At 48.8% G+C, this 26,068-nt stretch overlaps 2 protein-coding genes across 2 annotated transcripts in view; one reads left to right on the top strand and one right to left on the bottom strand.

The window, feature by feature from the left end:
- The window catches only part of LOC119458113 (leukocyte elastase inhibitor), a 54,554-nt gene extending 29,315 nt beyond the window's left edge, over positions 1–25,239 (bottom strand). Inside the window, exon 1 of the mRNA XM_049671502.1 lies at positions 25,066–25,239. Coding sequence (XP_049527459.1) covers positions 25,066–25,239 — 174 coding nt within the window. The remainder of the gene's footprint in view (positions 1–25,065) is intronic.
- LOC119458115 (leukocyte elastase inhibitor A) overlaps positions 1–26,068 on the top strand; it is a 210,968-nt gene that overhangs the window by 95,505 nt on the left and 89,395 nt on the right. The gene's annotated exons all lie outside the window — the stretch shown is intronic.

Consider the following 26,068-nt stretch of genomic DNA (forward strand, 5'->3'; position numbering starts at 1 on the left):
CGAGGACCAGAAAGTCGACCCCGTCTGTCACCCTCTCGAGTGGTCTTGTTGGGCGAAGCGGAGATTCTCGACAGCGTCAATCTCGATTAGTACCACTTGCAGTTTTCGGCACCAGGGCGAGCACCCGCATCGCCTCACTCTGCTACAGCGCATGCGTAGTGGCGTCCCAACACTTGTGTCTTCAACTGGGCGAAAGACCTCCGTGGCCGAGAGACTGCGGAAGCCGCATGAGGCAGCCGGGTCCACACCGCGTCTCTTGGCCACTGTTGTGACAGGAAGCTGTAGTGGTCGCCGAGGCCAGTGACCAGCTGATGTGCAGCGAGACCATGAACGTTTCGGGGTGGGCGTGCGTCCTGTAACGCGCGACAGACTTGCCCTCGAAGTACCTGTTACCGGGCGAAGCAAGTACACGCCTGAGGCCGTCGAGTAACTACGACGCGCTGTGCTCAACCTGGACATGGCGGGGCACAGTTTGTCATTGGGCTGCTTGCTGGTTGGGATAGAGGCTTGTCAGCGCCATCCGGACGCTGAAAGACAGCGCGCACCTGTTATGAGCATTACAATTGTGGTAGTAGAATTTATCGGGGATGATACTTTTTCATAATTTGTTAAATGTAATAAACGCGTTTTGAAGCGGATGCGTCCCTCACTTTGTGAACTGCATGCACGGCCGATTGGATCGCAAATGAAAATGCCATAGGATATCGCGTTCGGTTTAGATGTTATGTTAGAGCTAGAGTATATTTGCGTGAACCATGCGCACACGATTCGCATGGAGGCACGCCATAGTGGAGGGCTCCGGATTAATTCATAATCATAATCAGAACTGGTTTTGGCACGTAAAACCCAAAAAAAGAAGTTTTGCATGGAGGATGCGGAACGGAGGATGAAAACTGCACAAGCAGATAAGTCAGTACAAAGTGAAACGCGGCCTCTCTCGGGCCATATGGACAATGTCTCTGCTCACGGCGTTGTCGCCTGTAGCTTCGATCACGTTTCATTGTTGTCCGCTTGTACAGGCTTGCATGTGAACAATGTAAGGTTATCCAGTCGCTTGCACGCGAACGTGAAAATTCATTTGCTGCGATTTCGCATGTTGGGTAAGCGCCAACATGTGCTGAGGAAACAACACCATTACTCGTATATTTGCCAGTTAAATCGTATAGGGTGGCAAACAGGATATCTACCTTCCGGTTAACCTCCCTGCCTTTCGCATCTCATTTATCTCTCTCTCTCTAATGAAATCGTAAATAAAGGTGGTTGAGGGGGAGGGGGGGCGTTTTTAGGAGGGGCACTCTTGGTTTCATATACAGGGTGATCGTTTTCAAGTTTTATGGAATTATTTAATTTCGCCTGTGGAAGATAGCATAATTCTTGTCCTAGAGCTGCACTATTCGAAGAGGCGGATATCACTAACAGGAGAAACCGAAACACATATTCAGCTAACTAGTGTAAAATCACTAATTTACTAAATAATTACTTTACGGCACGTATTGCAATCTACGAATTGTAGCGCATGAGCCTCAAGACTCGAAAAAATTTCCAGGATTACATCACTTTCGAGGTGTTATTTCCCGAAGTGTGGGACGAAATACATGAGCGTTCCGCTTATTTGGAGCTTCAGTGCATGAAAGAGCATTTTCTTACACACGTAAGTGGAACACTCGTGCATTTTTACGGCGAGTTTGACGACGCATATCTCCAAACTAGCGTCATTATGAAAATTCATTCCAAGTGGATACGCCTTGCAATCTCACCAGTGCCATGTACTGACATGACATCCTAATTATCTGTCTCTCAATTAACTTGTACTTAACATTTAACGTTGTGGGTTCGATTGATTTTCGGGCCATGTGGTCACGCCACCGCCATATCTTCCGCCTCATGAGCCATGTAATGCCTTTCGCATTAAGTCACTACCCACGTGTGCAAGCGTGATTTCTTTCGTTCTCTCCCTCTTCTCTACACAAATTCCGCATCTTCCCCGTGCCCATTAACCAAGCATGGTTCGCAAATGTAGCTCATACAGAACGTCTTAACTGAACGCCATACTCTGGCGTGTCGATATACGATCACTTTGATCGGGCATTCAGTTCACAAAGGGAGGGGACGCATGTGCTTCGCAAAGCATTTATTATATCTAATAAACAAAGAAGCACTAACGTCACCGTAAAATTCGACTATCAAAATCACTACGATATTCAGAACCGCTGGTGTGCTCTTTGTCACGCCAGCTCGTGCTTCGCGAATTCGTCACCTGTGTGGCGCTCGTTCGTAGCTGTCACTGTCAGCAACCAGCCCACCGAGCATCTGCGTCCGTCCATGTTGCGGCTTTGAACTAAAACGCGTAGGCTTCGGAGGGTGCCTGACGCTGACTTGCTTCGCAGAGAGACCGGCCGTTGGAGGGCAAGTCTGACACGCGTCACAGGACCCGCTCTGCTCCCGGGTAGATCTCGGTCTCTAATCCCAGCAGCTGGTCGGAGGCGTCAGAGCCCACACTCGATACCTCCCACGACAGTGGCTAGGAGCAGCGGGACCCGGCTAGTTAACCTAACCCGGTGGCGTCTAGCGGCTTCTGTGGAGTCTCGCCCTCTTGAATACTCAGAGGCCGGGACGGGGCGATGCATTCGCTGCAGCAGCACAAAAAAAAAAAAGGAAAAAAGAAAAAAACGACGAGCTGCTTCCCGTGGACGTGGAGGCTGCAATCGGTGGTATAGTCGCGGGCACTGCTTGTTGCAAATGGCTGGTTAGACGCACCACGACAGGCATGGAGCACGCAAACGCGAGACGCGCCCTCCACAGACCTGCCGTGGACGCATGAGTGCAATCGACGCGCTGGCGAAGACAGACGCCATCGACCTCCTCCTGGTCACGGCCAGAAGGAGACGACAACAGTCCTGGCGTCCTATCACGTCCGAACGTTCCTGTGCTGTCTGCAGTCTGGGAGGCTTCTGGCGTTCGCTTCCGCCGTGCCGCGTGATGACCTCGCCTCGGCAACACAGGGACGCGTCCGGCAGATTCAGTGGCTCGCTCGGAGCTGCACGTTTTCTCTGAGCAACGCCTTTTTAGAGGAGGCGTTGCTCTGAGAGGTCGGTGGCGGCGTCCGATACCTTCGCTTTGGCATCAAAGCTGAGCGCGTCGGAAGTTGTTGATTCAGTGGCCTGCCGAGGGGTATCGTACGCGCAACGTTTCAGAGTCGATTGTGCATTCACTTTGATTGAGAAACGTAACTGCATCGTGACGGGTCTCTGAGGACAGCTTGGTAGCATGGCCCACGAGATCTCTATTTTCATCGAAGCTCGACGTAGAGCGCTCGTTTGCGGTGAGCTGTTACCGTGGAGAGCAGCTGATTTGATCTACAAAAGAAGCGACGCAGTCTCGAAGCCAAGTCCGCCAACGTACGCTGGCTTCGTGGCAACCACGTGCCGTTTATAGATTCAAATTGTACGGCGGTAATATTTGCGAGCGGGGTGGTCGGTTTACTTTGAGCAGCATCACGCAGGTTCGTTTTAATCAGATATCAATAATATCTCAGCCAGTTTATGCGTCCAACATTCGATAGCTGCCACCAAGCGAACGTGTTTAAAGAAGGTGAACTTAATCAGCTGCGGCGTTTCACTAGCATAACGGCTGCATGCACGGCTTCCGCCGTTAGTAAACTGCCGCGTCTGGCCGCGTAATGACGTGTTGCTTGAAAAAAAAAAGTGCTAGCCAGCGCGAATATTTATCGCCGGAACCGAGCACAGTCTGCTTGAAGACTACCCACGAAAGCGGATTAACCTTGCAGCCCCTGGGCGTGTGCGCCGGTCAGTAAAAGAGCAGTGCTTCGCATTTTCAACATTGAATTTCTTTGCATGCGAGGCGGATAAAACAGATTCCTGTAGTCATTTCTTAAAAGTAGAAAACAGTAATCATAATAGAGCTATTGCCCTTCCAAAGCAATTCAAACGAGGCTATTGCTATTTTACCAAGTTGCTAAAATTGCTAAAATGAGTACAGCATAAATAATAAAGCTTTGGCTGTTTCTGCATAAATGATACACCGCGATGAATTCACTGCACATTAGTGACAAATGTACTTCTGGTGGTACAGTTAGAATAATTGCATTTGAGACATAATAAAATGAATGTGTTTATTACTAGTATCTGGCATCTAATCGAGGCTTGACTAAGCACAGCCCGCACAAAGACAATACTGAAAGAAATGCACACTCAAAACAGTGTTGGTGTGTGTGCTTTTCTGTCATGGAGCGTATTGTGCACTGTTCTTTGTGATACATGAATCACAAACTCACCCACACTTCCACCATTGTAATTGCGGATCTTTTTTCTTTCGACTCCAGCCTCCAAGACGCTGCTCATATTTGTACTCATCCCTTTGGACTCTATTTACTCTGGACGTACAAGTCAACAGTGAACGTGTAACCACTGGAAGTAACATCAAGGGCCAGAATGCTCCCAGGGTATGTTTCTGAACACTTCAACTAGAACCGTGATTTGTTCATTTATGGGACTAACTTTTGTTTCACAATTTTTTGCTTGCATGTGTGTCATGGCTTCGTCATTTCTCTTTTCAGGAAGACGGGCAAAAGAGAGATTATTGGTCTGCAAGCTGCCCACGCTAAGCCACAAGAAGCTCAACTATCACCATTATGACAACAGGTCCTCTTGAACTACGTGCCTCACCATGAAATGTTTGGAAGTTTACCAGATAGAGAGGTGTGAGGCCTTTTAGGAAAGCAGCAGTCTACAGTTCTGTATCGTACCGAGCGGGAATGAGAAATTTGACATACAAGCTCAGTTGCTTTAAGGGTGTCTTATGACAATCAGAGAAGGTAACATGTTGAGTTTCAACTTGTTTCTTGTCCCGTCATTATAGCCATGACGACCAGAACAGAAACAATGTAGCAAGCTCCTACTTGCTCCCTCACAACCATAATTTCTTACATGAAAATGCAAATCATTTTAAAACGATCAAAAGGGCTCTATGCAATTTCAAGGAAATGATACTTCATGTTGACTCAAACTCTGGCAGCCACTCTCAATTTTATTATTTTATTTTTTATTTAAAATACCCTCAGTGGTTACAAAGTAGTAGATTAAAACAAACAAGTGCAGTGAGTTCTTGTAACATAATAATTGTCCTGATTAAACAATGTTAGCTAATGTGTTGCAAAAAAGTTGGTTATCTGTGATGGCTACGATACTTGGTGGTTCCATTTCTGAGATGTACGGGGGATGAAAGATTGAAAGAAGGACTTCGTGTTACATGAATGAATTCCTAGCTTACTGCGATGATCTACGCAGTTTGAAATGCACTGAGGCCTCAGTATGAAGTCGCCATGAAGTGTGGTGTGATGGAAAACTTTATAAAATAGCAAAAGACGGGTGACCTTGCGGCGATTAGCTAGTGGAATAAGTGCTAGGTCAGTTTACATTGAGGTTATACTCGCGGCACGGTTATAATTAGAAAGAATGAAACGAGTAGAGTTATTTTGTACTAGTTCAAGGTGAAGTAATACGATTAACACGACTGGGATTCCGTATTGCAAACGCACATTCAAGTTTCGAGCGAATTAGAGTCTTGTAAAGCTGTAGTTCTATAGTAGACGGTGCTTTTGGAAAAGTTGCCGCGTAAGTACCCGAGTATGTGATTAGCATTGCTAATGACGTACTCTATATTAATGGCCCAATTTAAGTTATTTGTAATGTGTACACTGAGATATTTATATGACATGACAAAATCTAAAGGAACGTTGTTAACATGGCAAGTGCTGGATATGCGCATTATTTTACATTTGTTTACTACAAGACGTTCATGTACAGTTTGCATGAAATCAATAACTAGGCTAGCCCTGCACCATAAGAGATAGCTAGAAAAGGCAAGTTCCCACAACCGGCCAGCCTATTTCACACTTCAGAAGCTGGAGAAATCACTAAATACAATTTTCTTTCTCTTCAAACTGCAGATGACAATCCCGAGCACAGTGTGCTCCTAAAAACATTTTTAAATGTACTCGCAGAATAAGTTGGGCTTAACATTCAGCGAATCAACAGTGGACGAGCAAGGGAAACCTCAGCGTGGGAACTTGTCTTCGTCTCGGCCCTCACAAATATGTTTGGTTGGTGAAACGTTGGCTCTAAGCTGAGGCTTCCCTTGCTCACCTGTTACTCAACTGAAGTGTTCATCTCCTTGCAACCTCTTTGCCTTGTTTGAATACATGTACCGAGATTCTTTTTCAACATGAAACCGCAAATTGCATTTTCCAAGGATCTGTCAGCATTGATTGGACTTGCTTGTATGTGGATTTAGTGTCCTTGTTTATTCACACAATATTTGCAGATATTGCAATTATGCAATATTTGCATAACGTTCCTTGGTTTCCCTACGAGTACTCTACTTTTATCAAAGCCTTTACTGCCGAACCTAAACACTAAATGTGCAGCAGAATATCAAGAGCAGACAATATGTGATGTAAAATTTAGCATAACGTCCCCTCCCCCCTACACTTCGTGCCTCTCGCCAATGTGTTATGAGAGCAATGGGACATTGTAGCTCGAGCTTATCATGCTGATAGTACATTTTTGCCGAGCAATTTTTTATGTTCCTTTGTTTAATCTAGCTGAAATCGTCGAATGCAGAGAATATAAAACGTCAAGCTGCACTATACGCAATACAAGTACGAGGGTAGCTCAGCATAAATATCGCTGTCTGAATCTTCGTTCTCCCTGCTTTAGCGGCACGCCGAACACGATGAGAGAACTTCGGTCAATTTCAGCTATGGGTTCCATTAAATAGATGGTTACCTGTGTTTCTGTATGTTGTAAACTCGGTGACGGACAACATGAAGTCCACCTGACCTTTAGGAAATTGTGAGCATGTACTGCTTCATTGACCACTGACAATAAAAAAATTAAGCTTACTTGTTTGAAGTGTTTTATTGGCAGTTGAGGCCTTTCGGTCACCTGGCGACATAATAAAGATATCTGTAGTTATGTTAGAGTACAGTACACACGAATACCGCCCCGAAAGCGGAAACAAAACGCCCCAAAATCAGCGAGCGAGTAGCGCGACGAGCCCCACGAACCGCTACCACGAACCGCTATGTTGCTCACTACATAATAATGATGATATTAGTTTTGATTTTGCCAGCGCCATCTCTCGGTCGCATGCTTTAGTTCACAACCATAGAGTTTCTCACTATATTACCTAGAGGGAAAACTGGCGCTGCTGCGCTGTGGTATCTAGGGAGCCTACATGCAACGCCGTTTTAGGGTGGTGACAGCTTTTGTAAGGGCACTTGCCGCCGCCAGCTAAATTGGCGGGTTAAATCTGGGGCACAAAATGGCTTAGTTTGTCCCCCGCAGAGAAAAATAACCGAAAAAGAAAGTGGGGGAAAGCCCGCACCACCCGAAGGTATAACGGGCATAAAACCAATAAAACATAAATGAAATGGGGTTGACGTTACCGGCAACCCAAAATAACTTTGTAGAAAGCCAATTAGGGGAAAAAAAAAAAACGGAAGCCAAGCCCACAAGGTAAAATAGGAATAATGGTGTTCTAAAGAAAAATAGACCTGACAAGGAAGGAAGTCGTCTGCGGAAAGCTAGTCATACCAAGGCTCCATTAAAAGGTTAGATGCTTACGGCAGTGATCCGAGGTGTCGCAGACTTTATTAAAAACAAGAAAAACGAAAGAAAGAATGTGTTCGTAGTTGTATCGATGGCTGGTGGCCGGCACACTGCAGGACTCCAAGGCACTACGAGGACGCTGAGCCCAGAGACAAGCGCCTGACACGTGTCAGCCTGCAGGGAAAAGCTGAATGCGGGCCATACAATTATGCAGGGCAAACAATACATGAAAAAGCAAAGAAACGGGAGGATGAGAGGGATGAGGCATGTAGTTAGGGTCATGTGGCACGGGGGACGGCAAACTGTGCAGATGACACATAACACACATGCAAAAATATCGTGAGAATAATGACAGAAGCAAAGCAGATAAGGGAGGCTGTACTGAGAAGGAGAGCTTTAATGCGCATCCGGGAGGGGGTCAAGTCGGGGGTTAGTGGAACAGACTCGACTATGGCATGAGCCAGCTGCAGGAGCAGGGCTCTGGCGCGCCGCGAGTCCAATAACTTGGGATAGACTGCGGGAGTTACTGCAGCAACCCCGCAAATCGCCCCCAACCGGGCCGCAATGTGCGCAGTGCGCGGGCACGAAGTGAGGTAATGAACTACCCCCTCGCATACCGCGCCACATGCGCACAGGTTAGAGTCAAGCAAGTGAAAGCGGTGCAAATAAAATGGGTAATGGCCATGGCCGGTGAACAGGCGCACGAGATGCCGGCCGGGAGGAAACCAGGGCGGGATCGCGTGCACACTATTTACCCAGTGATATAGGCTTGTACCCTCCCCTTCGCGTTGCCAGTAGCCATGCCACAGGTTCTGTGAGATGGCATAAAGGCGCCCGCGAATTGTTCTTATAGACGCGGCACACGGCCGCAGCATGCCACGGGAACGCGCCGACGACGCGGCTCCGCCAGCCAGCTCATTCCCCACCACACCCCGGTGTCCCGGAACATGGTGAAGGAACACCTGCCGCCCGCCAACCTCGAGGGCATGAAGGGCGCGTTTTATGAGACGCACGCGTGCGTCTGTACCCCGCAAACTTGCTAGAGAAGACAGAAGCGATAAGCAGTCACTGTATACATGGACTGGAGCGGCGCCACGCAAAGTCGCCGCATAATTCATGGCCTCCGAAACGGCACACGCCTCCGCAGCGTACGCACCGGTGGCGTTCAGAAGGCAAAAGCGTCGAACCTGATGGAGACGACCGGACGGGTCAAACACCACGAATGCAGCTCCGGCCGCACCGTTAGCAAATGACCCGTCCGTATAAATATGATATGCCTGTTCACGCGATAGGGACTCCGCTTGTGCGGGGGACAGGCGCGTGAATGCAAACCGGAGGCGGTCCCGTGGATGGTCTAACCAGGGGTCGCAAGGGTACTCGATTTGATTCGGAAAAAAGGAGCTGGGGCCAAAGTAGGTCACCTGACGCAGGGTAACGAGGGAGAATTCAGCGGCCAGGTGGTCAAGCTCCACAGTGAGAGGTGGGCAATTTGCGAGAATATGGAGCGCTGACGTACGGGTAGTGTGGTAGGCACCCGTAATGGCAATAAGAAGTGATCTCTGTGCAGAGAGCACGCGGTTGGTGAGGTGGACACTGGGAAAAGCGGGCCACCAGACGGGCGAAGCGTATGCAACTGCAGGCAGCAGAACCTGTCTGTACAGCCGGCGAATAATGGCTGAATTTAACGTATGATGTAAGCGGAGGAAATTTAGTAATCGGGCTGCCAATATCTCGGCTTTAGTTTTAATGTAGTCTACATGGGCAAAGAAATTAAGTTTTTCGTCAAAGACCACGCCGAGCAATTTAATTTGGTCTTTGTGCTGTAGGAAGGCCCCGTTCAAGCGGATGGACGGGCGCCTTTTTGATGTGCCAATGTGCCCGTTGTTAAAGAAGACGAAGTAAGATTTTGAAGAATTAATTTGGACCTTGTTCTGTGCTGCCCAATTACATACCAAGGTGAGGACACCTTCTGCCACAGCCTGCAGTTACAGTCGCGACTCGCCGGTGACTAGTATGACGGTGTCGTCCGCATATGCTTGTGCATGAACCCCGTCAGGGAAGGGAAGCTCCAGTAAAGAATAAATTATAATATTCCAAAGTAGGGGGCTAATAGGCGAGCCCTGAGGGCTGCCTATTGTGGGTCGGGCCGACACCTCCCCCGCACAGGAGCGAAAAACAACACTACGGCCCGTAAGGAAGGACTGGAGGAGAAAGTAGACATTGGAGGGGAACTGATGTTTCCGCAAGAAGAAAAGAACGGCATCATGCCATACGCTGTCAAACGCCCCGGTAAAATCTAGAGAGATTAGCACCGCGGGGGTTCTGTTCCCCTTGAGGGCGAACAACCGTTGTCGCAAGGCGTACAAGGCCAGAGGGGCACTCCGCGCATGTGTAAAGCCGAATTGTCGGGGATGAATAAGTTTTCGAGAGTGTAAAAAGTAGTACAAGCGGGAATTTAGAAGGCGCTCGAGAATTTTGCCGAATAAAGAATTCATAACAATCGGACGATATGCGGAAGGTTGGTTAGGCGGACGACCGGGTTTTGGGATGAATATAATTCTGCCCGCTTTCCATCGAGAAGGGAAATGGCCTAATTTCAGCGCGGCATTGAAAATTGAAAAAATGTGGTTGATCCCTCTTATATAGGAATCGGTATAGAACACGAAAGTGAAACGTGTCTTCACAGAAGTAGTGTAATGTTTATTGCACATTGATATATAATGTCTATTGGTGTTTTGTGGCTAAAGCGCCCTTAGGCGTTGATGCACCCACGCTGACGCCTGGTGGCACGTCTCCTCCATCACGACTACCAAAGTCGATGACCATGAGCAACCGTCGTGCATATGGAAGCTGCACTACGCTGCACACGCTAGCACAACGCGAAAGACGAAGCACGTAACTGACACACTAATACAACGCGCAAGACAAAGCACGTAACTGAATCGTCACCGAGTCAAATCAGCGCGTACAGCGCGTCGTAATTGCAGCCTCCGCGATCAACTTCAGAAACATTTTCAGAGCTAATTGCGGAGGCCACGCTCCGCTGTGCTGAGTACGGTGAACGCCACCTAGGTGGCGTTGGTAGTGCTTCTTGATGCCAGCGTCCCTTCGAATGCTGGCATCGAGGCGTCGTAGTGCTGAGACCACCGAAGCGTTCACTGTCGGTGCGCGTTAAGGCCTGACCACATTCGGCGTTTTCCCGGCGTTTCCTGGCGTTTCGTCACCCGGCGCCGCTCAGCGTCGACGCTGAGGGAGGCGCCAAGCCGAAACGTCGTACTCAAGGCACACCAGAAATCTCGGCGCCGGCGCCGCCGCCGGAAGCGGCTCGATGAGCGCCGACCAATCAGCGCATGGCCGCGGCCGCGCTGCTGGCAACTTTTGCAAGCGACTTCCGCAGCAACCATTTCGCGTGCGTGCCACCACGTGGCACCAGTGTCTCGTCGGCGAGGCGGTGCCGTCTGAGAAAGCAGTCGCTCGTACCTTCGAGCGCGCTGCCGGAATGTTTGTGTGTGTGTGTGTGTGTGTGTGCCGCAGAACTATAAACAGGGCTTAAAAACCTTAATCGGGAACATTACTCATAGTTCACTTAAATGACATTGCACACTGCTTCTGGTTAAATCTGTCTGGTCACATTGTGCGACGCTGGACTGGCGCTGTTTGCGTGCGTCTCATGTGGCTGGGTGACCTCTCCGGCGCCGTTGATGCAAAGACGCCGAGAGACGCAACGGCAGGAAACGCCGGTGAAAACGCTGAATGTGGGCCGGGCTTTAGTGTCATAATGCAGTACTTCTCTTTTCTGCTCGTAGGCGGCGGCACCGCCCCGAGCAAGAGCGCGGGTACACGGAGGAGTGTTAGATATATAAGGCACGTCTGTGTAGCTCTCTGCAAATGCGTTTGTGGCGCAATGGGTTAAACGCTCGGCGATCTATCGTCGCGGACCGAGAGGTCGTGGGTTCGATTTCCAAATTTTGCATGTTTGTGGAACTGTTTCTTCTGGTTTCTTTCTTTGTATTATGTTCTATGACGTATTTCCGTGACGGAAATACGTCAGTGAAGTCTTGGTGGACCCCGGCATGAAACACCTTCGTGTTAAAAGAAGAAATGGGGATGAAGACGGAAGAGATTTCGTATGAACATGGCGGTGAGCCCGTCCAGCCCCGGCGCAGCTCGAGGGTTGCCCAAGAACACCGCGTGCTCGATCTCAGTCGGCGTGAAAGGCAGATCGTCAGGGACACGGGGATACGCACCCCCCACCACGCGTCGGATACACCGGTGAAGGTCGCTGTCACCAGCCGGATCATCCGTGGCGACGTGTGTTAGCAAAAGCAGCGCCGCAGAACCGAGCACGGACGAGGTGGCAGTGCCATCCACACCCTCCAGTGGCGGGAGATGCGTCGCCGGCCGCAGTTTATCAAAAGCAAGCTTGAAAGGTTGGCCAAAGAGGTGTTTGCGCGTGAGCTCGTCACAGAGTGTTTTGTCAAATGACTCTTTGGCACTTCGGATGTTGCGCTTATAAATAGCCGAGGCGCGGGCATATTGTTGCCGGAACACACCGCGAAGATCAGGGTCACGCGTGCCCTGCATCCGTCGGCGCAAGGCACGCACCCTCGAACGTTCGACAGCCAGTTCCGGCGTCCACCAGGCATTCGCACGGGGGCCACGCGCCTTCACCGTGCGCAAGTTAGCCCTATGGAGAGCGTCGTACAAGATGGCGAAAGACCAGCCGACAGACCACATTTCCCGCAATCCTTGGTGACGTAAAATTAATTAACTTCTTTAAATAAACTTTGGCATCAGCGCCAGAGACAAATGGCGCGTCTGAGCGCCGTACACGGCAAGTCTACCTTTTAGCTAAACAGACTAATACGGACAGTCTTTATTACAGCACACTTCCAAAAGCACCCTTTATATATTATGTACAACTGGAAGGCAACGGTAATGCTTAATGCAGTACACATTCTTGGTGTGAGATAATGCTACCACGAGCATGCCATCGTACCTTATAACTTGTTGCTTTACATGTGTCGCACGACATGCAATAGAAGAGTAAGTTTGATGTGTTAAAATAAAAGGAAAATGAAACTAGTATATTAAAGATGTATGCAGGTTTCTAGGGCGCATTGGCGCGAAACTAAATTAAAGAAATTGGATAGATCACGTGCCAACATGAGTACACCAGAGCGTGACAAAAAAAGACAGAAAGACTGGGGACCAAAATGCCTACCCACCAAATTTGGCGGCAAATAGCGGTCAAAATCTTGGTGTTGTCACCACCATAAAACGACGTTGCATGTAGGCTCTCTAGTGGTATCCATGGGAATGTCGGTATATTGTGACTTTGCATTGGCATCGTTCTCGGAGAACCAGATAGCCTTGAAGACGCGCCTGGCTAGCACTGTTCTGCCTGTCACAATGATTCATTTCCTGCTAAAACAGAACGTAAAAAGCTGCTCTTGCTTTATTATTACACAAAAACATGTTTTTTTTTTATTTTGAGGACTTACTATAGGATGTACAATTATATGAAACGTAAAAAGTATCAGCTGGCTGCTAAAGTTGGAGGGCAGACGACAAGATTCTGGCTCGCTTTGGAACAACTTGCCGTATGTTCTTGCTTTTCTTCCCTTGATTCTGTAATGTAGGTGAGTAAACTTCATTAAGAGATGCAATATGGGTGAATGAAAGCCTTTTATGTAGATTTTATTTGAGAACGTGCTTTTTGTGTAGCCATATCCATCCACGTTTTAGACGAAGCATCGTACAACATCAGCCAACACAAGCCTCACAGACACATATCCCATCATTCCCATGACGGCACATCGCCCTTTAAGCATAGACGGTGGCGCCAGATTACCCTCTAGGTGTTGTAGTGAGAAATTCACTGTTCACAACGCCACCGCTACGCTTATTTCCGTTGCACTGTGGAAGGTACAGTTTCCCTTCTCTAAGTTTGTATGGGTGTTCTGTGGTTTAGTCGCCGCTCCCGTGGTCTCTAAAATTTTCCACCCGGCGTTACCTATTTAGTGAACCAAGCTGGTAGACAAGTTGGTCACGACGTGGGTGTAAGAGGAGAGGCTCGATACGGCTGAAGTAGGCAAACAACGTTAATTAAAATAAAATGGCTGATTTTGAGGGGTATCGCTAGTGGCAGGCGGACTTGGTTGAAGTGTTTGTGCATGAAACCAAGAGTCTCGAAATGACGCGGGTTGTAAAAGCTCCCATCCCTTGATCACTTGGAATTACGATTTAGTGCCTGCGACCCGGGAATGCAAAGAAAATATTTATATGCTGACTACTTGAGGAATAAACTTAAGCGTTCGTCGGAAATCAAGCGCGATCAAAGCTTCCGGTGATGACGCAATGAGTTGAATCGTTTTCTGATAGGGGTGGTGTGGACAGTTTACTTTGTTCGAGTGTACTGCCACGAGTTGATCTTGTATCTCTTTATGCCCCTTATAATGTATGTGCGAGTGCCATTCTTTTCGTAATGTGCACCTTGGCGACACAGGGCTTAGCATTTTTTATGAGCCATGATGCAACGGTTCGCGAATACCGCTCCCGTTACAGCACTTGTAAACTGGGCGTGCATGCACCTTTATAGATACGGGATACCGTAAATCGTGCATGCAGTTCACAAAATGAAAGACGGATGTGCTTCGCAAAGTTTTTATTATATCTAATAAATCGAGAAAACGTAACGTCCCCGATAAATTGTGCCATCAAAATCAGTACAATCTTCATAACCATAGGTGCGCGCTGTGTCCCGCCCGCCCATGGTTCGTGGATTCGGCGTCCGCAGAGCGCTGACCCAGTTCTGTTCCGATCAGCAAGCAGTGCCTTAAACGACTGTGTCCCGCCATGTCCAGGCTGAGCACAGCACTGCGTAGTCCCTTGAAGTCCTCAAGCGTGAACTTGCTTATCCCGGTAAGCGGTACTTCGAGGGCGAGTCTGCCGCGCGTCTTGAAATGCACGTTCGCACCGGCACGTTCTTGATTTCTCTGGACATCAGCTGGTCACTGGTGTCAGAGACCACTACAGCTTCCTGTGACAACAGTGGCCAAGAGACGAGGCGGGACCCGAATGCATCGTGCGGCTTCCGCAGAGTCTCGCCCTCTTGAAGACGCAAGGGTTGGGGGGTGGCACGACGCATGCGCTGTGACGAGAGCGAGGCGACGCATGTGATTGCTTTGGTGCCAAAAGCAGCAAGTGGCAGGAGTCGTGAGTGCTGCCGTTGGGAATATCCGGTTCGACGCACAAGGGCTGAGTCGACGCGCTGCCCGAGACCGACGGGATCGACCTTCTGGTCGTGGCTCGAAGAAGACGGCAGCAGTCCTGGCCTTTCCCCATGTCCAAGCGTTTCTCTACCCTGAGCAATCTGGATGGCTTCGGTTTGCGGTTTGTTTGTCGTGTGCCCAAAGTAAATTTATCCTTAAGTAATGCTTGGGCTTGTCTTCCGTGCTTTAGTTGGTGGCTTCTTCCGTGCATCTTCTCAGCCTCTCTCGCCAAGCCGGTGACGCGTCTAGGGAGTTGGTGGCGTCCCGTGTCTTTTCGGTGAGCAGTCAGGTCGCCGGCTGCGTCCGAGCCGTGTCTTCTTGGCATTGCTGGCTGAGGAAAGCCGTGCGTCTCCGAGGACGAGTTGGTCGTCTTGCCGAAAGCACATGCTTCAGGGACGGCGGCGCATTCACTTTACTAAAGCAAGACTTCTTTGTGGCGGATCTCCGAACACGGCGCGGAAGCGTGTCAACCGAAGTCGGGACTTTCCCTGAAGCTCCACGTAGACTGAGTGCAATCGAACTGCTGCCGTGAAGAGCTCTCGATTTGACCCAGAGAGGATGCGATGGAGTGTCGAAGCGATGTTCACCAACGTACGCCACTTTCGAAGCACCCATGGAAGCAGTTGCCGGTCGTCCGATGTTGCACCGTGCGCAGCTCTGGCATTCAGCCACCGCCCACAATCGGCTCCAAGCAATGCGGCGCCGGATTATCAGCCGCGGACATCGAAAGAGGCTAGCCCCTGGCGGCAGTTCTTTGTGACTTCCAGGTGGTTTCATGGTGGATTGCATAGTGGAGCGTTTTCGCGCAAGCCGCGGAAGGCAACAGAGCAGTACAGCAGAACTTGCGGGCGGAGAACGTCTTGCTCGGCTGCTAAGGATCGCGTAAGGATCCCGATGCTTTCACAGCGTTGGCTTGATCCTGATGCTGTTCAGTTCTCGTTGGCCTTGAATGAGCGCCACGCAGCCAGGCTAGCGAAGCCGCATCGAACGTCTCGTGCCGCATTCACGCGCACCACCAGGAGGAGGAGGAGCCTGTTGAAGATCACGATGATGATATCTTGAAAGAGCGTAAGTTTAGGCATGTTGGTATTCCATATCTTTTACGTTTTTAGCGCACGAAAAGCGCTGTGTCCGCGTCGTACCTCTGTCTTTCGTCCCTTTTCGTGCGCTAAAAACGTAAAAGAGATGATATCTTGTAGCAGCAAAGAAAATGGCGAAGCGTGATTATAAACCATCAGTGAAGGGAAACGAAACGAATTACATATAATGTACCGATACGAGTACCTGTGCTGCCATTTAAAACTTTGTCAAGGCAAAAGGTGACTGCCTTTGTTCACTTAATAAAAGTGCTTTATGCTTCTAACATTCTATTTTTTTTGTAGTCATTTCATTTCAGAAGTCTTCACTTTGATCTCCTTCACAATTTTCACAATTTTCACAAAGTTGGAATTTGGGCATGGTATTATTTAATAACAAAAGCGTTTGCAAAACCGCCTGCATCTTGGTCCTTCTAACGTAGAGGTTGGGAGCTATTGTGTGGAAACACGAACGCGGACTGCTGCAGCAGCAGCAGCAGCAGCTACTACTACTACTACTGCTACTGCTGCAACTGCTACTGCTACTGCTACTGCTACAACAACAACAACAACAACAACAACAACAACAACAACAACAACAACAACAACAACAACAACAACAACAACAACAACAACAACAACAACAACAACAACAACAACAACAACAACAACAACAACAACAACAACAACAACAACAACAACAAATGGTTCCGAAGTATTCATACTGCAAGAGTTTTATTATACGCCTTCAAGCGCATAATTCTTTTAAGACCACACTTTCTTCGCCGATGTCCCCAGCGCTTGGGCTGTTTGTTGAGTCGCTTTCTCGTCGAGTAAAAATAGAGATTGTACCCGCGGTCGCCTTGGTGGGTTGATGGCCGTCCCCGTGGTCGCTCGGTTTAGCGTTCGGGTTGAGCTAGTGTGCGTGGTTACGGCTGAACTTATCAAAACCGGCATTTTGTGGGAGGGTGTGGCATTTGCGGCTTTGTCGTGGGACCCAAGCGCATTCTCAAAACTACGAAGAAGCGTCTTGCCGGGCAGGCACGTGTTCGCTATGCTGCAAAACACTGGGTGCAATACATATAGTTAAATACGTCTTACCGCGGTGCCGAAATAAAACAAGCAAATACGGGAAAAATACAGAAATCTCTGTGATCGCAAGACAAACATCGTAAATAACTCCTGGCACGTACTCGAAAGTAATAAATGTAATATTGCGCGCATCGTGCGTCTTTTTGAATGCTATTTCAATGAAACGTTTCAACGAAGCTTCGCTTAACATATAGTTTCGAACAACTCTGCTGAATGTGCCGTTATCTGTTTATTATGTTTTTTTGTTTTAGCAGAAAGCGTGAGTTATCTAACTACTGAGGACAAAGCACAATCATTGCTTTGATTCGGTGGCGCTATTACACCCGAGAACCACGGCATTTTTTGTGAAGCAAAAAGATACGCCAGTTGTCGTCGAAATTGAAACATTCAGGAGCTGGATTCTATTTTGAAAACGAACGTGTGGCCTGAATATTCACATTATGCAAGGCGAAATCAGGTGTATTTTGTTTTACTTTGCGGAAACTTTTGTTTATTTTCCGGTACCCAGTGTTGTGAAAAACTGAATAATAGCGTTAATCTTTTACTTGTTCTTCTTTTGTTCATTTAGAATTAACAAACATCTACTACATGAGTGTGCTTAGCTGTGAGGAATACGCATAAGAGGCAAGTATATGGTACACACCTAAAGAAAGTGAATACGAAGGCTAAATACTTGTGGAAGCTCTCTCTCTCTCTCTCTATTACAGCGAAGCTGTTTCTGCGGACACTGTGCCATCGTTCTCGATTCGCTAAAAACCACGTGACCTAGCGGGAGAGGAGAGGAAAAGAAGAGCTGAGCCCTGTGAGAGGGTGCAGATGAAAAGGAGAACGGGGAGGAGGGTTGACGTTTGTCGCGCCGTCCAATACTCGTGTTGGAGGGGGAGAGCGTGAGGCGCGCCAACCAATGGCGGTGTACGAAAAAGGTAGGCCAACGAGGAGTGGGGTGTGAGAGGAGTTCACGTTAGCGTTGGGTGTATATACGGAGCAAATTTGGTCAATGACTGTTGTCTCGCAACGTCGTAGAAAAAGAAAAGCGTGGGAAACGCGCTGGGAACACCGTCGCCCGCGGACGCCGACTCGTCCCATCCCCCGCAACGAGCTAGGAATGCCGTCGCCCATGAACGCCCGCGCGTCCCCCCCCCCCCCCTTCGCGAGTAGCGCCGTTCGGGAAAGCCAAGCGGCCGCGAATGCAACGGCGGCTCGGACGCTCGCTCTCATTGCAGCCGGCCGGACGCGGCAGGCCGTACCTTTTTTTGTAGCGTGAGCTACACTGGCCGAAGTTGAGCAGTTTCGCGTGGCTCCTGGTGAGCCGTGCTGCGCATGCGCGAGGAGCAGTGACGTCACACGGCGCACAGCTGGCGCGCCGGGCGTTTGCCCAGCGTTTCCGCTGGGCGTTTGTCAGTGTGGTATAGCCATGGAGAAGGAGAGCGAAATTGCTGCTCAGCGGCGCAGAAGAGCGGAGAAGGTTAACTGATCGGATCCCGAAGTAGTTGCCTGTCAATTAGCGGTTGAGCGTAAGAAGAAAGAACAGAAGAAGACTAAACGTGCTGCGGAGACACCGTAGCAAAGGGAGGAACGTCTTGCAAAGCGCGTCGCCAGGACGCTGAGCGACGTGCCCGACCATCGCAGCAGCAGCAACAACAAGACGCTGTCGATGGCGTCAAGGCTCGCCGATTGACTGCCTATACGATGAAACTTAGCGAAAGCGCCAGTGCGACTCGGACCTTGGAGACGGACTTCGTAAACAATCCGTTTGGATATGTGTGCGACGTGTGCGAAAGACTGTGGCACATGAAAGACTTGACGCCAGTGAGTTGTGCCGTGCGTGAAACGTTGAGTTTAGCGCCGCCGCCTGAGTGGGGTGAAACCGTGGCGCGGGTTTGTACAACGTGCAAGAACTGTCTCGTTAAGCAGAAGATTCCACTCTTTAGAGTTACCAATGGGTATCGTTACCCGCCCATGTCACCAGGTCTACCGGTTCTGAACGATGTGGCCGAACGTTTACTTTCAGCACGGATACCCTTCGTTCAGATCCGTCATCTAATAAACTGGAGAAATGGTCACATAATGCGTATACCGTGCAGTAAGCATGGTAATCAAGGGAATCCTAGACAACTAGGAAAGCTAAGAATAACCAGCTGAACCTTCTCTCACTCTACGTATATCCTGGCATAGCCGAGCTAAGCCACTGCTAATTTTTTTAAAGGATGGTTACCAAGCGAAGCACGCAAAATCGAAAATGGGGTGAAAGAATGGCGAAACTTAAGATTCACAATATAGACTGCTTGCTAATTTTGATTTGCATAGTAAAACGCTCGTTGTAATTAACACAGCTTCGCTGTTTGACCATTTTCAAAGAGTGGAAGGGGCGTTTTTTTAACTTACGGAAAGCTCCACTAAACGGGATGATACTGTCGGGCGTCAATACTGAATTAAGGCTGAACCGCCCTGTCAAATCGGTGTGTCATGTGCGTTACATTCGCAGCCGCGGTAGTCCATTGACGAGGTGTTTAAGAGCAGTACTTCCGTGGCGCAGAAGCAGCGAGCCGCAGAAGCATTTTTAAATTTAAGCCCGGGAAGCAGTCATATATTCACAGCAGCAGAACGTGGTCAATGAGCTATGGTTGTGGGCGTATCAGTTCCCACGGCTTACTAGAGGTCGGCTTTTGCTTTCGCTTGAGTGCTACGTGTGAGGGCGACACCTATTGCTACCTGGGTGCTGGTGAGATGAATTCCTCGTCCTTGAAGGTAAACATCTTCGACAGAAATGTGGCTGGCTGGGTGAAAAATATAAGCTAGAAGTGCTACTCAGCAGGGCGAAGGCGGCGAGCCAAGCGGCGGCTGCGACGACCAGCGTGGCAAGCTTCTGGAACGACACTGCGCGTGCCAAGCTTGCGCCTCGAGCACGCGCGGCGCTTCCTTATTTTTCACTTCTTTGACAGCCGGCACCAAGGCACCGGCTGAGAGCGCCGACCAAAACGCCCAGCGTTGCGGCGTCGGTGGGCGCTACACCGTGTATACCGACAGATTCATTCTATTCCCGCCAGAACTTGCGTTCTAGGCATCTGGAAGAATGCACGGATACAATTTTCCGTGAACTTGATAATGAAAACTTGTCTGATGTAGAGGAAGAAATTGACGGATCTTCAGACAGCGGTGATGAGCTTGAGCAGCCTGAGCCAGATATTTCAGGTTATCAATGCCTCAGTTGTGAAAGCATGGCTGGAGTATAGAAGTGATGCATCTGCACGAGGACTGATGCCTGGCAAGCAACTGGACTTACTGGACTTCACTCTCCATATTACTGAAGCACTTGCACGAGCCGACAGCCGGCCAAAGGTGCAAAAGCGAGGAAGGCCGTCACTCTCCCCTCTGGTGACTTCGAAAAAAGCAAGATATGCTGAAAATAGGCCTGTACAAAGACGTCAGGTTTGATCACGTGGGACACTGGCCTCTTCGTACCGACAGCAGGGAACATCGTTGTAAGCTTGAGGGATGCACAGGACTACCCGTATCATGTGTGAAAAATGTAACGTGCACCTGTGTCTTGCCAAGGCTCGAAACTGCTTCAGAGGCTTCCACATGAACAATTAGTGAAGTTTGTGTTTGCAATGATTGTGTTTTCCACTTCTGAATAAATTATCTTTTCACTGCGTTTCACAACCACTGAGCCCTGATGTGCGGTTTTGACGACATGACTGTAAATCGGCAAATAATAACACAAATGACTTATTTTTTGCTCAGGCATGTTTCTAGAGTCCTTGTGGTGTAAAATATGCAAAGCAAAAAAATATATGTAAGAAATAGAAAATCCAGGGCTGAAAGGGTTAAGAGGTGCCCGATGTTTCGGGAATAAATCGGTCCCTTTTTCAGCGGCTGACTTAAGCTGCCAAAGAAACAGCATTTGAAAGAGAGTAAACAGAAGTTTAATTAAAGGAGGCTGTTTCTTCGGTCGCCTTCAGTCACCCGCCGAAGATGGGACCGAGGAAGTCCAGAATCGTTGGGGTAACTTCTTAACCTTCACCATGAGCATTATTCGCTTCTAACCTTCCTCTTCTCGTCCTCCATGCCGAGCGCATGTGCTTCATTGAAGCTTCTATGCATTACGTCTAAACTGTACGGGTAATATGCGCTGGTGTACTTAAAATGCTGTCTTGTCGATGGCGCATGCAGTTCATAAAATAAGAGATGCACGCGCTATGCAAGGCATTTATTACGTCTTCGTAACTACGAAAAAATAACCTCGTGTGTAAATTGTTATATCGAAATCACTACATTGTTTATAACAGCAGGTCTGCGCTGTGAACCGACGGCCAATAGTTGGTGACTCGTCACCTGCGGGGCGCTGGCCTGCCTCTATCCCTGCCGGCAAGCAGCATGCGAAGAATTTCCGTAAAAGCCACCCGGCGGCGTCTGGCGGCTTCGGCACAGTCTCACCCACTCGAAGACGCAGATAACTCAGACGCTGGTACGGAACGGCGCATGCGCTGTACCAGCGTGTAGCGACGTTGGTGCTTCCTCTGCAGCTGCAAGTGGTGCGAGCGCTGTGATGTTGGAGATAGCCGGTTCGACGTACGACGGCTGACAACGCGCTGACGGAGACAGACGGAGCCGACCAGCTTGTCGTGGCACGAAGCAGACGACAACAGCCGTGGCGTCCTCTCGCGTGCAAGCGTTCTGGCACTCTGTGCAGTCTGGTTGCCTCCTAGCGTCGGCGTCCTCTCGCGTTGCTTGTAATCTCGCTCGGCCAGACAGTGACGCGTCCTGAAGAGCTGGCGACACGCGCGGCTTTTCGCGCTCTTTTTGTTGCAAACAGCGCCCGCGACATGAGGAAAGCCCCGCGTCACGAGGGTTGAGTCGGTCATATGTTGAGGTGTCTCATAGAGGACACTTTTCAGAGGCAACGGCCTGTTCTCTTGAATGAACCCTAACTGCGGTTTGCTGAGGCTCTGAGGATAGCGCGGTAGCCTGGGACGCGACGTCGTCACTCTCACCACAGCTCTGCGTTGAGAGCGCTTGAGTTGCGAGCCGTTGCCTTGGTAGACGACAGGTTTGATCCACAAAAGAATTGAAGTCTCGAACCCATGTTTACTGCCGTGCGTTGGCATCATGGGACCCACGGAAGTTATCACACGTTGTCCAGGGTAATGCCATCGGCTGCTCCGGAATCCAGCCATCGCCCACAGCTCGGTCCCAGCGCTGCTGTGCTGGATCTTCAGGCGCGAACAATGACGAAGGCTACAGCCCGGAGGCAATCGTTTGAAGCTGCCTGGCTTCATTACGGATTGCTTAGTGGTGCGTTTTCGTGCAAGCCGTGGCAGGTAATAGAGACTTTCCTGCGGTTGACGTCTTGCCTGGCTGCTCGAACGTGACGATTGCCTAAGGATCCCTTCCGCTGGCGGTTGTGAGGCCTTTGTAGCGTCCACCTGAACGTGGGGCTGCTCGGAGAGCCTTGTTGAGACCAGACGTCAGCGCCGCGCCTGAAGTATTCAGTGGTCTTCGGCAAGCGGCACGCAGTCGAGAGGGACGATGACAGCGGAGCGAGATCGAACGTCTCGAGGTCGGGCCGCGTTCACGCACACATGACGATGATGATAGTTCGTCGTGGCAATGCAAAGAAGGACTGCGTGGGAACTCCGTATAAATATGGGTTATTCTTACACAACCTGATCAACCAATTTAATGGAAACGCAAAACCGCTAGGAATGTTTGAAAGCCGGATTTTCTTTCTGGTCCCTACAGCCCATTAGCTTCTTGCTGTTTTCCCCAGGGACAGAGGAAAATCGGTAAGGTTAAAGAAAACAAAGTATTGATCGCCATGTCTGAAACTTCGCGTATCCTACGTATCCCTACGTTAAACTTTTACTTACACAGGTCTGGTCTGGTCCCCTCACCATTATGCTCATTATGTGGCGAAGCGGAGACAATAGACCATTTCTTGTTGTCTTGTAGGCGTTTTTCTGCAATAAGGAATATACTACTGGAAATTCCGCTTCGCAATATTGACCTAAATTTATCGGAGCCTGTAATCCTATCTTTTGGAGCCTCTATTATTGGGTTCAGCCACAGAAATGCTTTCTTGGTAATCCAAAATTATCTCATTGAATCAAATCGATTACCATGCTAAACTTATTGTCACCCTTCCCACCATAGTTTTCTTTTATTCATTTATTTATTTTTTAACCTATTATTAATTAGTTTTTTTCTCCTCTCACAAAATCTTCCTTTCTAAACTCCGGTGTTCTAATCTTTAATTCCGTTGTTTTTATGCACCGAATATAACCACCCGATTCATGGCCAATCCCCGACTGTGGGTATGCGGCACAACCACTCAGGTCAACAACAACTTCGCAAAAATACCCCTGAACCAAGACAAAATGCCGGAAATTTGTAAACTGCAGATCACAAAGGGTCTCAAGAGAAATATGTGACTTTTATGCCAGGTTACGCAATTGTAAACTTGGTAACTCAAGTTCTTGAAGATCACCTATTCTGTACAATGTTGACATAAAATCAATACTAAATAATCTGCTTTCAAATATATCACGCTTCTTTCTTTTGCTTTCATGTATCATTCTAATTCGAAACAAGGGAATTATCATGCCTTTTTTGTCTTTTACTTGGCGTTTCTTGTTTGCTTGTTTTCAAATATGAATTTTCTTTAGCATTCCCACTGCCGCCCGATTCTTGGCCTATCCCCATAAGTGGGTGCGAGCCATGACAGAGGTACATCATAATAATAATAATAATAATAATAATAATAATAATAATAATAATAATAATAATAATAATAATAATAATAATAATAATAATAATAATAATAATAATAATAATAATAATAATAATAATAATAATAATAATAATAATAATCATCCTAATCTGCGCAACGGCTCTATAATTGGGGGCCCCTTCTTCGTTTCGTATGAATAAATTAGCTAAAACTTCCCTTTTAAAAGCTAGGAGAAGCCAGTGACGTTTCGTTCAAAGGATTGTCCCGCAATATTGAATCGAAATGCAGAAAGGATAAATATAAAAGCGCATCGCCTGCAAGAGCTGACATAAAGTTATTCCTTGACGGGGTTTGAGTGAGCTTTGCAACGTGTTCTCTGATGTCGCGAGGAGTTTCAAGGGGAACGTGTCGCCCATTCTTTGCAGGAACATTACACACACGAATGCCAATAAGTGTGCGAAACCAAATTCGAATCTGCTGCAGTCCAAGCGTCATCTTCAGGCGACATAATGCTTGGACAGACTGCCTACCCTGCCTCTCTTACTTTTTCAGCAGCACACTTTAAGTCCACTGACGGACGACGCGTCCTGGACTTCACCACATCTCAGAATGACTGTAGGCGCCGCGGGCCGCCCAAGCACAAAGTGTCTGGAGAAGGTCTACATCCTCTCGAGAAGGAAGGTTGCGCCGAAGGGAGCAGACACTTGTACGAATTAAAAGATTTCGGCTGTTCTCTTTACTAGAGATTATTTTCAATATGATAGCTGTTGTCGCGGCTTCCAACACTCACTCTGTCGTTAATGCTGATACGAGAATGTCTCAATTCCCACTTATCGTTCTTTTCAGCAAAGTTCAAATCCAGCTTCCTCCTTTTCTGCGCCGCTGTTACGCTATGATCATCATTGTCGTGTTTTCGTCGGTTGGAAACTGCAGACGAAGGAAGAAGGCGTAAGCAAAACCCCAAACGTGGTTTATTCCATGACGGCTCGTAGTGGAATGCAGCTCGGTAACCACATGACTGGGTTAATATAACAAGCTGTCGCGATAGTCGCGCCGCCGGTATCGTCGCTATCGCTCTAGCGGCGATGATAACACAACACTCCTTCCTTTTATTTTAGAGGGTGCACTTGTGTCCTTATAGAATAGCTAAAGAAAGAACGGGCTTCGTATCGCTCGAGTGGACGGCGTTGTCTTGACGGGTAGCGCCTTTGCGGAGCTGATGTCTCTGATGGAGGAGCGGGCACTGGAGGGACAGACCCCACGGGCATCGGCTCTTCTAACGTTGGCTGGTCACCAGTCTGGCTTTGATGGAAGGCCAGGAACCCCTCCATGAAGTCTGAGTCGGATGCCCTTGGTGTCACCATAGTGCCTGCACCAGCCAGCAGCTGGTCGAGATGTCGACGCCAGATGAACTTTCCTCGGGGTGTGGTCACCATGACGTTGTAAGAGACTAGTCCAGTCTTCTTCAGAACGGTTCCACGAACCCACTTCGTTGAACCTTTGTAATTGCGAACTAGAACACTGTCATTAACACAAAAACAGTCTCCGTTGCTCCTCCGCTGCTGCATTTGGGTGAACTGACTGTGCATCACCTTCCCCTCCACTGTAGGCTTCATTGCATCCAGCCTGGTGCGCAATCTTCTGCCCATCAACATGTTAGCTGGAGCTTCTCCAGTCGTAGGGTGAGGCATACTTCAGTACGCCAATAAGAAGTTGTGAAGTGTTTCTCCGACAGACTCACTGGGAGGTGACTTGCGTAGAGCAGACTTCAACGTTTCACGAAACGCTCCGCCAGACCATTTGTGCTTGGGTAATAAGGGGCGCTCACGACATGTCTGGCCCCGACGTCCCGCATAAACGCCTTGAACTCTTCGGACACCAGTTGTGGTCCATTGTCGGACACCACCGTCTCCGGCACTCCGAATCTGCAGAAAAGCTCACGCAAGCAGGCAACAGTACGCTCGGACGTTGTGCTTCGCATAACGAACGCTTCCGGTCACTTCGAGTAAGCATCTAAAACCACTAAAAACATAGTTCCTCGGAAAGGTCCCGCGAAGTCCAAGTGAATTTGCCTCCACGGTGCGGTCGGCCATGCCCAGGGATGCAGAGGTGCCTTAAATGGATCATTCCGTTGTTCCTGGCAGGCTTGGCAGCTTCGTACCTTTGTCTCTAAGTATGCATCAATTGACGGTCACCACACGTAGCTGCGAGCCAGCTCCTTGCTCCGGACCAGGCGAAACAATTCCCTTCACGCTAACAGAAGCT

This window comes from Dermacentor silvarum, chromosome 7, assembly GCF_013339745.2.
Source record: "Dermacentor silvarum isolate Dsil-2018 chromosome 7, BIME_Dsil_1.4, whole genome shotgun sequence".
NCBI classification, from domain to species: domain Eukaryota; kingdom Metazoa; phylum Arthropoda; class Arachnida; order Ixodida; family Ixodidae; genus Dermacentor; species Dermacentor silvarum.